Source organism: Cynocephalus volans, chromosome 9 (assembly GCF_027409185.1).
Source record: "Cynocephalus volans isolate mCynVol1 chromosome 9, mCynVol1.pri, whole genome shotgun sequence".
Taxonomy (NCBI): Eukaryota; Metazoa; Chordata; class Mammalia; order Dermoptera; family Cynocephalidae; genus Cynocephalus; species Cynocephalus volans.
The window spans coordinates 65,381,005-65,393,638 of record NC_084468.1 but is presented as its reverse complement, the minus strand read 5'-3'; the positions used below and the strand labels follow the sequence as shown (position 1 = coordinate 65,393,638).

At 42.3% G+C, this 12,634-nt stretch overlaps 2 protein-coding genes across 3 annotated transcripts in view; one reads left to right on the top strand and one right to left on the bottom strand.

Moving 5' to 3' along the window:
• The window catches only part of CCDC158 (coiled-coil domain containing 158), an 82,214-nt gene extending 78,826 nt beyond the window's left edge, over positions 1–3,388 (top strand). For both annotated transcript variants that reach the window (XM_063108019.1, XM_063108020.1), the window contains 2 exons: positions 938–1,045; positions 3,312–3,388. In XM_063108019.1, coding sequence (XP_062964089.1) covers positions 938–1,045; positions 3,312–3,388 — 185 coding nt within the window. The remainder of the gene's footprint in view (positions 1–937; positions 1,046–3,311) is intronic.
• Positions 3,389–5,328: 1,940 nt separating this feature from the next.
• STBD1 (starch binding domain 1) lies at positions 5,329–9,438 on the bottom strand. The gene is made up of 2 exons (XM_063108021.1): positions 9,129–9,438; positions 5,329–7,305 (listed from the first exon to the last, which is right to left on the bottom strand). The coding sequence occupies exons 1-2, from the start codon at positions 9,325–9,327 to the stop codon at positions 6,452–6,454; spliced, it is 1,053 nt and encodes a 350-aa protein (XP_062964091.1). The 5' UTR covers positions 9,328–9,438; the 3' UTR covers positions 5,329–6,451.
• Positions 9,439–12,634: the final 3,196 nt, after the last annotated feature.

Below are 12,634 nucleotides of genomic sequence, written 5' to 3'. Positions count from 1 at the left end.
TTTAGTATTTTTAAAAATTTAAAGTATCAAATTATTTACCTATTAGAGTAGTAAATATTGCAGAAGTAGAACAATGCTGCTTGTCACTTTATTATTAATTTATGTTACACAATAGCATGGCATTTTCTTTTTTCTCCCTTATTGTCAGATACTCATTAAACATTTTATATTAATTATATTAAAAATCTCTCTAAGAAACTGTTTCTCATCCTCTTGAACTAAAGTAATTCCTAGATATTTGCCTTTAATACTAATAATTGTAATGAAAAGATATTTTTTAATAGAAAAATGAGCCACCAAAAATATTCTCAAGATTATACAGCTAGTCAGGGGCTAAGATCAAAATTTAAATTTTCAAATTGCCAATCAAGTATTTTTAGAGGCTGACGAAACTTAGCATATTTATTAGAGACTAGCTTACATGCCTCTAAGCCTCTCTCAGTTGCTACTGCCACATTTGTTCCTAGTTCACTGTGGCCATGTCAGCATCCATACTGCCCTTTCTCATTATATAATGCCATCCTCACTCGGGAGGCAGCAACGAACATGGGCACTGGCCTCACACCTTCAAAAATGATGACATTGTCACTATTAGATCTTGCTCTCCCAAACCCTAAGTTTATGGAACTACTCGGGTTTGGTATGAAAAGGTGGTGTTCATTATGCAGGATGTATCACTAAACTTGAAGTATTCTTCTCACTCATCCCATTTAATACTGTGTACTTAAATAATGGTAAATCAGATTGGTTTGAAACAAAATCATATAAGCTAGTATTGCAATATTTGGATAAGACATATTTTTTTTCTTTATTTTAAAATAGTGTTTTAAAATTTCCTTTATTTTAAAGGAGAGGTTGTTTAACCTGTAATTGGAAAATTTCTAAAAGGAAATATTGAATAGACTTTTAATGTCACATCTAAGCAATTTTCTAATAGATTCACAGTCTCCACCAGTAGAAACAACAGGAAAAACATGCAGGAAGCTTCAGAACAGATTGGAAAGCTTGCAAACTCTGGTGGAAGATTTACAGCTGAAGAACCAAGGTATGGTGTAAACTTTTAGAGAGGTCTTCCTTGCTCATAAGAAAATATTCACCTTCCCTTCAGGTTAAGCCTCCTATCTATAGCGCCACTGAAAGGTCATTTTAAATTAGCAATTCAGATATCTTAGTCAAAATGTGAAGGTCTTAACCATGACTAACCCCTGAACTAATCGTGTGACCTTGGGCAGGGTACTATAGCCCTGCTGTACTCTTGAATCTATTAGGGATGATAATCCTGCTAACCAACCCTCTGTGGAACACATGTTTTTAGTGGCTTTTCACTTGGGGCTTTCCCATACACTGTCTTTCTTGTCCCTAGTATGTCTGTAGGCAAGCATTTATATGAAGGTTGCCAGAATAGCATTACAGTCAATAGCTAGAAAACAAAACAACGGTATTTAGCCTTACACAGGATATAAATTAGTACAGTACTAAAAGAGTCTGTGCCACCCAGTGAATCACAAAATAAAGAAATAAACCAGTTCTAAAAATACTAAAGTTATTCAAATAAGAAATTATTATTAGGGCCGAGCCCGTGGCGCACTTGGTAGAGTGCTGCGCTGGCAGTGCGGCGACGCTCCCGCCGCGGGTTCGAATCCTATATAGGACTGACCGGTGCACTCACTGGCTGAGTGCCGGTCACGAAAAAAACGACAAAAAAAAAAAAAAAAAAGAAATTATTATTATCTGCAGATGATGGGCAGCTCTTTGGGCATAACTTCCAAGTACCATGAATATGGGGGAACTGTCATGCATGAGACATGACTTCATGAATCCAGGAGCCTTTGTCAGGGAGAAATTTATTTTGAAGTACATCAGTTATTGTTATTCCATCTTTCTATCCCTAGAGAATATGTTGGTAGATGAAGAAAAATATTTTTCTATGAACAAATCTTTATAAAATAAATATAATCTTATTAATATTAATAGTTGCACTTCCCGACTATGTGCCAGGCCCTGTACTCAGTGCTTCACTCATGTTTCCTTCATGTGATCCTCACAACACTGGGAGGTGGGTACTATTATTACAGCCTTTGAAGGTGAGGAAACTGAAGATTAGAGCACAGTGAATAAATTCTGAGTCACACAATGAGTAGTAGATGTGGGACTTGATCCCTGCAATCTCTGATTCCAAAATCCACATATTTTTTAATGCACTGAGATTAATGAAATTGTTGTTAAAGAAATTTCAAATCCCTTGTTATAACCCCAGATCCCTATATATGTAAACATCAGGAAAAAATGTTTGCTTCTGCGTTTATTGTGAGGTGTTTTTTGTTTTGTTTTGTTTTGTTTTGTTTTTTTAAGGAAGATGCATTATCTTGTTGGCTCTATTTTTATTCACACTTTGACTTGTATTTCTGAGTTTATCTGATCTATGTCACCATGTACTAATCCACATGGAAGACATTTTGTATCAGCTTAAAAAAATAAAAAGACCTTTTTAATGGATACAGGGTCTGAATGGTATGTCTCTTGGAAATTATAAAATAAATGGTTTTGGAGAAAATTTTGGGAGTATTATCAAAATTTAAAGTGCACATACCTTTTGACCCAGAAATTCTACTACTGGGAATTTATTTTACAAAAAATGATTGTGCAAATGCACAAAAGTCTATATACAAAAGTATTTACTATAGCATTGTTTCATATAAAGAAAAACAGGGAAGCAACCTTTTTTTATTTATTTACTAACATTTTGGAACATCTGTATAATGAAATACTATGCAGTCATAACAAAACATGAGATGAACTGGAAAGATGTTGACATTTTGTTAAGTGAGAAAAGCAAGCTACAAAGCAATTTATACCATATATTCCCATTTGTGTAAAGAAGAAAACTTTTGCATGCATACATGTATATGTTTAAATATTTACCAAACTGTTGACAGTAATGACCTCTGAGGGGGAGTGGGATTCCAGCAGATTGAAGGAGTGGAGACAGAGACTGACCTTCATCTCTCTTTGTCCCCTTCTGAGGTGTCTGAATTAGTCACAGTCAGGATGTATTATTCTTAATTAGTATGTATTATTTCTAATAATTATCACGCTAATTTGAAATAACTGAAAGAGTAAAGATTTACTCTTAGATCTGTTCTATAACACCAATCTTTTCAAACATATGCGACACTGCAATTTTGAAGAATTTCTTGAGCTCAGAATATATCTATTCTATATTAACAAGCTGATCTTTTAAGAAGCACGTAATAGAATTAAAAACCTGAGTAGATTTTGCTATTTTAACTTTGTTTTATCAACATTTTCAGCAATGTCTTCAATGATCAGAAATCAAGAAAAAAGGATACAGAAAGTGAAAGACCAGGAAAAAATGTTACTAAAATGAAGCATTCCTTGCCTATTCTTAACAGAGAGATGATGCCCAATTAATTGTGGTGTTACTTATAATTAGTGCCCTGTGTACTTTTCTTTTTATGTGAAAATTTAATAAAAGATCCCCTGTCCTGTAAACCCTATTTTGAAATAAATTATTCTTGAATGCTCTAATAATAAAACTTCAAACAGTATTAGGTGTGAAAATATTCATATATTATAAAGTATTGGTTTATGCTAATTCCAGTTTATTGGAATAATTATGTTTTTAATTATATTTACTCATCCCCAGACAATGGAGCCATTTCTTTTTTCAGCTTAAGAAAAATAAAAATACTGGGAGAAAAACACCTTTCACACGGAAGTAAAAAATGTGGTATAATGCCAAGGACAGAAGGACATACTCCAGTGTACTGCTAGGGACTCCTTTTGTGACCCTGAACTCACTGTTCTTCACTCAGTGAAGGTAATCAGATAACAAAACGTTGCCCCCCCCCAACAAAATTGTTAGAAAAGTTTCTCTTTTTGCATATTAGTAACTATAAAGAAAGAAAGAAAAAGATGTTGTTACTCTTTAGCAAGTGGGTAACTTCTATATTGAATCAATTTAGTCTGCCTTAATTAGATTTTAATAAACCAGGGAGTTTTGTATGTGAACCAAATAATATGAGACAAGAACAGATACAAAAATGTTTCAGTTGTGCCAAAACATCAGCGACAATGTGGCAGAAGGTTAGCTGTCCAAAAAAATATGTGCTTCCATTCCATAGTCCAGAATTGTCCCTGAGAAACAGCTGCCCCACTAGAGGCTCTATTTCCCATTCGCACCTCCCCTCACATCTAAGTGTGGCCACCTGACTGATTCTCACTAACAGAATATGGACAGAATAATGTGTGGAACTTTCAAGTCAAAAGTATTAACGTGATTTTTATTTTTTCTTACTATTTCCCCTTCCATGGGCTGGATGCAGAGGACACTGAGGGTCCTAGGGGATGGTAGAGCCACAGGGCAGAAGGGAACCTGGGTGACTGAATCTCTGCAAGGAAGAAAGCTGCCCTCCTGCCAGCAGGAAGACCCACTGCTGACTGTTATGTGAGCAAGAAACAGGCTTCTGGTGTTGCAGCCTTCTTACATGGATGGTTTCTGTTACAGCAGACACAGGAGCCCTGACTTATGCAGACAACAAACTGCTTGGCTAGGGCACTCGTGCACACCAAGAAACTCCTCATGTTTCTGCTCTCAGTGGCAGTGTTAACACTCTAAGCACATCCTATTTTAAATAACAACTTATAAAAATATAAAGTTTAATATTATATGTATATCTTAAGTCAAATGGCTTTGCTGAAAGATTACTTTTTATTTAATCAGGTAATAATAAAATGACTAGTGATAGAATTCTAAAGAGATCTTTACTTAAATGGTTTTAACTTTAATTTTACCTCATAGGAATGCTTGGGCATTCTGTGCAGTAATGGTAAATGCCTTCTGCAGACCTCACTGGTACAATATAAAATTCATTATGAAGCATTTAAGCAGTATATATAAATTTAACATAAAAACACTATTAGCCCCAAACTGTCAAACATAGTTCTTTTAAGCATTTTCTAATGCTGTTTCCAGTTGGGTTTATGTTCTTCTCAGCAAAGACTGTTACCAGGATTAAATCATTGTTTCACCAATAGATGTAACACTTATTAAAAGTTATTTTAACATAAGGGAATTCATTTTCAAGTACAGGCATGCTGAATTTCCCTTCAAGGAAAGGTAAAATCTTAAAAGAAATATCCTAAACCTCTTCCCCAAAGGGAGAGAAAAAAGTCTCCATATGTCGTTGTCTGTACCTTTTGATGTTTTCTTTTTTCTATGTGTCTGTTATTAGCGGAGGAAAATACTAGTATTTTATTTTCATCCAGGCTATTATGGTACTAAGATTTAGACAAATAATTCAGACATTTAATAAAGATATTAAAACTCAAGTTTTATTATTTGTTCATTTATAACTTAATGTTTAAATGTTTATTTCTTTTCAGAGCAAAGATGTACTTCTATATCACTATCCTGTATAAATTTGTTACCCAAGATAGCTGCTGGTATGAAAGGAGAGGGAAGAGGGTGACAGATGGAAACGATTGCTGTAGGACAGTCCATCTGTCCAGATCTGGTGAGAGATGGGAGGGGCAGTAGGAAAGAGATGGTCCTACAGAGGCTCCCACCTCTACAGGTGTCACTCAGGGCACCTCACCCAGCCCACACCCCAACCCCATTCATGTTCCCTTTCCTCATAAGCTGCTCCCATGACCTCCATGATGACTGACCTCCATGATGACTGACTCTGATCAGGCCCCTTGTTTCCATACCAGTTTTAGATCATTAAGACAAAGACAGACTCGCTACCTTCGAAACCAAACTTGGCAGGTAAAGTCAAACAAAAAACATTGGGAAGTCTTAGAGCATTACCTCATATCCTTACGAATCACATCTTGTGACCACATATTTGCTGATAGCAGTTCCAAATGGTGTTAACTATTTTTAAATATAAAATGTGCATATAGGTTGGCTGGTAGTTCAGTCAGTTAGAGCACAGTGCTGACAATACCAAGGTCCAGGATTAGCTCCCCGTACCGGCCAGCCACCAACAAAAAAAAAGTGCATGCAGTAAAGAGCTTTTTCAGCTGTACCAAAAGGAAAATTTTTAATGAGGCTTATTTTACTCTCTTGTTCTAAGGATCTCCCAAAGGCTCAAGCTTGAAGCCTGTGCAGCAATTTAGTTTCTGCTCCATGATTACAGTCCACACCTGAAGCTTAGCCAAGTCCTCCCCCAGAGGATCAAGCCCTAAAGTAGTGATGGATCAGCACAATCCATCAATCAATGCCACAGGAAAAAAAGTCCATGCTCACTGGAAGCATTATCTGCATACATATATTTCTGCACATTGGACAAAAGCCACTAGCAAACTTGAAATAATTCTGATGGCTAAATTTGGACTACCTCTAGTTTTAAATTATTCAGTGTGCTCCACAACCTTAGCCTCTTCCACATTCTGCTACAGCCTCTCCAGTATTTTGCAAACTGAATCAGTGAAGCCCCCACCACTTGTGAACCACTTTATCCTCATGGCCAGTCTCTAGGACTCTATTGCTGCATTCTTCCCAGCGGGTAACTTTCCCGTTCTCAACCAACACAAACTTCCACTCCACCACTATATCTGCTGGCAGGAAAACAGAATGAGACCACCACCCATCCTTGCCGTAGTGGAGCGGGATATAAGTGTTCCATCTCCCAAGACTCTCATGGTCTCCCGTTACAGCAATGAATTGCATATCAGTGCTTGTGATATAATGGACCTGGAACCTGACACTAACTTGCTGAGACTCTGAAGACATTGCTAGTACCCTTCCTGCTTTCACATCCATTTCCTGACCTCTTGCTTCCCCAAGAATGCTTCTGCCATAGTCCATTCCCTGGTTCAGGTTTAACACTGGCGCCTCAGGACTGCCACCCAAACCACCATCCCCACAGGACGAGTGCCTAGACACCATTTCCCAGTCCTCATGGTCAGCTGGGGCCTGACTGTCCAATTGTGCAAGGCTCACTTCTTTAGCTCTGTCCAGGAGAAGATTGCTAGAAAGCAACTTCTCTGCAAAGCACATATCTGCTTTAGCAGGTATCTCTTTTCCTTTTCGGAATCCCCATTCTCCAAAAGGAGATTCAAGGCTTTCATTTCTTGAAACTTCAGAGTAAGCCCTAGAGTTACCAATCTCCAAGGCAGCTGGAGCTTCTATGTCTGGAAACTGTCCAGAATGAACATGCTCTCTTGAATTGTCACAGTCTTCCCTGGAAGGATTCTGCAGTCTCCATGCTGCTTCCTGCAGGTTATCAAGGTCTTTGGTCTCAGAAATCAAACATCCATTGCTTCCTTGAAGATGCTCTAAGAAACGAAAGGAAAAATGTAATACTGCTAAGCAGTTCACATAAAAAATAGTTAGGCTAAGAAAACATACCTAGTTACAGAAGGCTTGACTTCTGTTTGCAGTTGATAAAGTCCCTTTCTATTAAAATCAAGTACTTAATTACCTAATATGTTCCCAACACTGTGCTCTAAGAATATACATGTGTATCTGACAATAAAAGGCACATCCAAGAGTATCAGTAAATGAAGTGGCAAGATGAAGGGGCAGACGCATAACCTTGTCATGGTCCTCAGTCTCCCACTGTCCGGGCCATACTGGCATGCAATCAAGTCAAGTTGCTTGGCTCCTATCATCAGAAAATGTTCTCCAGCCTGTGGGGCAAAGGGCTGCATGGCAACTCTACAAACCAGAAGAGTACACTTGTACTCCCAGGAAATGCGTGCAGGGCAGGGATTGGCTCTCAGATCTGTGGGCAGATCAGCTGCAGCTCTCACTGTGGGGGACAGTAAGAGGACTGTACGAGGACAGTAGAGCATCATTGGCCAGGAGTGGGGGAGTAGTGTGGGGGCAGGGGAGGCCAATCCTATATGCATCAGGAACCTCTCCAACAAACATAAGGCTTTGCAATCCCCTCCTATTGTATACAGTTTTTTAAAAATGTTCATAAAAGTACACAATCCAAGTTCCCTAAAGGCTCGGTTTCCTTCTTGACCACCTCACTGGTAGTCCAAATAGCCCTCTTACAAGATCGAGATCTCCACAATCACACAGGTAGCACAGGTAGGTTTGGGCTGGGGGGCAGTCTTTTGTTTCATTTTGTCTCTTTTTTATGGCGGGGTTGGAAGTGAGATGTGAACAAATATTCCTCTGAAATCCTAATTTTTCAACATGAGGCTGGACTTCAGAAAAAGATAAATTAGCTCTCCATTCATCCCAAGCCAATCGCAGAAAGGAGACGGGCAGATTTTCATGCCACTACACATGAACACCACGCAACTAAAAATAAAGTTCACAGATGTCATTTTCACCATGAGGCCAAAGCCCAGGCATGGGCAGCTCGCCAAGGGAGGGCACTGGAAGGTACGGTTTTCTGCCAGTGCTCGCTCTTTGCCTAGCATGTGGTCTCTGAAACGTACAGATTTAAACCTACATGTCGATTCTACTCAGCAGAGTTGGGTCCCTTTTAAGTACCCCTATTAAGTAGTCCCTTCCCTAGAGTTAGACCTCTGCGCTGTTCAGGGGATGGGCGGGGGGTCTGGGGACAGGGCTGGTAGTTCTGAAATGAGCGGCCAGGCACGGCCCCAGGGCTTCAGCCGCGACCTTCCCAGCTAAAGTCCAACCCGGAACTTTGCCTTTCTGATAGAAGCGTCCAGATGGCAAGCGGCACTCACAGCTCGGGCGTTCCCAAACCCAGCTCTTCCATGGAGTGTGGGATGGGAGGACGTGAGGCTACTGGACTGGGACTGAGAAAACGTCCCTGCTCGGTCAGAGACTGAAGAGTTGTGGGATTCCCCCTAAGCCTAAGCCTTCCTTTCCTTCCAAAGGTCCGGGAAGGGGCGCCGGCGCTGCAGCCGCCCGCACTGCACCAGGCGCCGCCAGGCGGAGGAGCCCGTCCCCGCCGGAGGGACAAGGGCAGGTCCTCCTGGGCGGCGCTGAGCGCAGACGCGCCAGGGCGCGGCCCTTGGAGAGTCGGCCTGGACGTCTCCGGGACCTCCTCGGGGAAGCGAGGGGCGCGGGGACGGGCTGCTAGGAAGCTCCAGGTGGGTGTCTGTCCTCCCGCCTCCGGTGAACTTCACAGCCCCTGGCAGATCTGGGCTCGGGACACGGGGAAGAAGAGTACCTGGTTTGGCGACCAGCTCGCTCTCGGCAGATCCGGGGGTCAGTCCGCCGCCGCCGCCCTGGTCGGCTCCCGCAGCCGCAGCCTCTTCACGAGCGGCGTCCTCCTGCTCCGCGTCCCCAGGGCCGCCCCGCAGCAGCCAAACGAACAGCGCTCCGGCCAGACCCCCTCCGACCAGCAGGGCGGACCAGACGGCGCCCATGGCTGAGAGGCCGCGGTCGCCGGAGCCGACGGGGACCGAGACGGGGCTCAGGTCACGCAGTCCGAGCCACAGCCGCCCCGCCCGCCCCAGCCTTTTACGGTTTCTGCGGCGGGCGCCCCAGCGCGGAGCCCAGCCCTCGGCGGCCGGGACCCAACTTTCCCCGCCCCGCCCCGCTCCCCGCCCCGGGCTCCGGCCCGCCGGGGGCCGCGAGCGCCCGGGAACTTAGAGGCCGGAGAGGGCAGGCGGGAAGGACAGCCAGCGCCGGCCGGAAATCCCGGACCCGTGGAAGGTTCGCGCGGCTGCCGCCCGCGCCGCCTCCTCCCGGCCCCAGCCGTCTGTAGACGGCAGTCACCTCACCCACGTCCGGCCCCGGCTTCTTCCTCGGCCTCTTGCTGGGGTGTGTGGTTGCTGCAAGTGCGTGCCCACCTGTCTGAACTGGAAGTCGTCCAGGGGTGGCCTCCTACACATGGGGTTTTAACGACAGTAGCAACGCTTCATCAAGCGCTGTCTGTATTCCAGGTGTGTTCTGTATGTCTTCAGTTTGATCCTCACACAACAACCCTGCGAGCCGAGCATGATACCGGTTTTTTTTCTAAATTCACAGCTCTGCTGATCTGATGGCTTTACACACCACCAGCAGGCTGATGATCCCCACGTTCATACCTGCAGCCCAAGCCTTTGCCTTGAACTACACACTCCCAACATCAACTGCCGAAGGCCACAGCTGACCAGTTCCCGCCTTGGAATAATTACGAAATGGCTCCCTCTGGTAGGACAGATAATTCAAATGTGCCTCGTGCTCGGAGCGCACAGCTCCCGGCAGGGTGCGAGGCTCGGCCAGTGGAGCTACTGGAGGGCTGGCTCGCAACTTGGGGAGGGTCCCAACTCCTGCAATCCCAAGGGAGAGGGAAAAGAGAGGCGAAGAGAGGAGACCACATCCTGGGCGTCTCCTCCTGGGTGCCTAACAGACATCTCAACACCAACTCACCCATCTTCCTCCCCAAACCTGCCACTACCCGGCCTTTCCTTACCTCAGAAAGTGGCAACCATATCCTTCCCATTGCTGCAAACAACAACAACAGCCCCCTACAGGTTATTTCCAGTCATGTCAGTCCTCTGTTCAAGACCCTCCAATTGCTCTAGATCGATCTCCTAGCAAAAACCTTTAAAACCCTACAGGATCTGTCTCCCATGACTTCTCTGAGTGCATCTCCATCAGGCCTGCCTCCTCCAGCCACACTGACTTCCGTGCCTACTCGTCCTTCCTGCAGATAACCTCTCTCCCTCTTCCTTTTCAGGCCTTTGCATAAGTGTCATCTGCCCTGTGAGCCCTTCTCAGACCATGCAATTTTAACTACAACCACCTACTCCCTATACCCTTCCTCTGCTGTTTTTCTAATTAGCACTTAGGGCATCACTTCTAATACACAATATCATCCATGTATTGGTTCTGTTTAATTTCTCTTTCCTCCCTTTAGAGTGTAAACTACATGACAGCAGAAAGTATAGTCCTTTGTTCTTTGCTGAATTCCCAGCACCTAGAACATTCCCAGGGTAAGCACTCAAAAGTGCAGTTTGGATGAATGAATTAAAAACCTCACGTATTCTCACTCTGGAGCATTGTTGTCATTTTCCTTATACATGATTCTATATACATTTTTTAGCACAATATAGGCATTACCTTTTTGTCAAATAGGTTTCATGTCTTCAACTAATAAATGATTTAACGGTAGACTTTTTAAAGACCTCTAAAGTTTAAAACCACGGACAACCAATTCAGGCAGTCTTAAGGTGAATCTTGAGAAGACTTTGAAAATAATTAAAAGTGGTAGGAAAGCTTAATTTTCAAGAAAATGAACATTACTATATAAAATAACACTCCATTTATAGACTGTCTTTTTAACTGGTTCTTAAAATTTGAGACTATTATAGATGTAATTTTTAAATAGGATTTAATAGAAAAACTTAGAATTATTCTATCTCCTTTTGTCAAAGTAAAACTTGATGTCATGGGGTGTCCTTGAATTTTACTAATTGTAAAGCCAACAAAGTGATTATATAGATAACATTAAAATCCTTGAACATTTTCTTTTTATTTCCTCACTGACAACTTTAGTTGCTGCCTCGTTGTCCAAAGTTTTTTATCAATGTGCTAATAGAGGAAATCCCAGATAATCTGTAAAATCCCAGAATGTAAACTCCACTATTCATTTCTGATACCTAGAGGGCTCTTAATAAGGGCTTATTATTAGCAGTCAGCCGCTATTTTACTTATTAAAAATATTACCAAAAAGTAACATTCTTCCCAACCTATCAGAACCCTTTTTACATTGTATCAAATTTGTCATGAAACTTTTTTTGGAGGGGGCTGGCCAGTACAGGGATCCAAACCCTTGACCTTGGTGTTACAGCACTGCTCTAACCAACTGACCTAGCGGTCCAAGTCATCATGCAACATTTAAGAAAAAAAAATTATTTGGCTTTCCTTTTGTCTTTTCTAAACCTAAAGGTTGACTTGTTGTTTTCTGTGTTCCTGCTTTATTTTTTTCTTAATACTCCACGCACTACCATTCTTACATGTTGTAAAATAAAGTTCTTTGCCTCTATATAGAAGCCACAGAGTGCCCAGGAAGATAGTTTTGTCGGGGAACATAAAAGGCAAGCAGACTTGGTAGGGACTGGGAGGAAGATGAGTTCTGCTGGGAGGTACTAAATTGCAGGCATGAGCAGGAAGATGGAATTGAGTTTCTGTAGTTTCAGAAGAGGGTCAGAGCTGGAGATGTTGGAAATTCCTCACAGAGAAGAGGCGATTAAATCTATGGTAAAGATTGATGTTACAAATGGAAATGAAGGGTGACCCTTGGCATAAGTTCAAGAATAAAGATTGAAAAGCTGCCTCCATGTTGCTACTTAGGTTGCAATGATGACTTGATGTTACCGACAGGTCAGGCTCGGCTTGCCCTCTCGCCTTTAACAAATGACCTGAAAGTCCAAAAGTTGATGCAAGGATTGGAAGGTTTATTCAGATTACCGGTGCTCAACTAAATGTCTAACCAAGCAAACAAACAAAGAGAAAAGAGGAGCAGTGGCGTACAGTTTAGCCTAGTCCTAATCAGTGGGGCCAACCTATTCCATTAACAGTGATTGATAAAAGCAGTTCTCCCCACTGTTTTCAGCATAAAGAAAAGTATCAACTAGATTTAAATCAGAAAAACAAAGCATAGCCAGGAGCCCTCCAGGGTGCAGCTATACAGAAGAGGGCTCAGAAAATCAGAGAAAAGTAAAGAGAATAAAGCATTACCTTGTC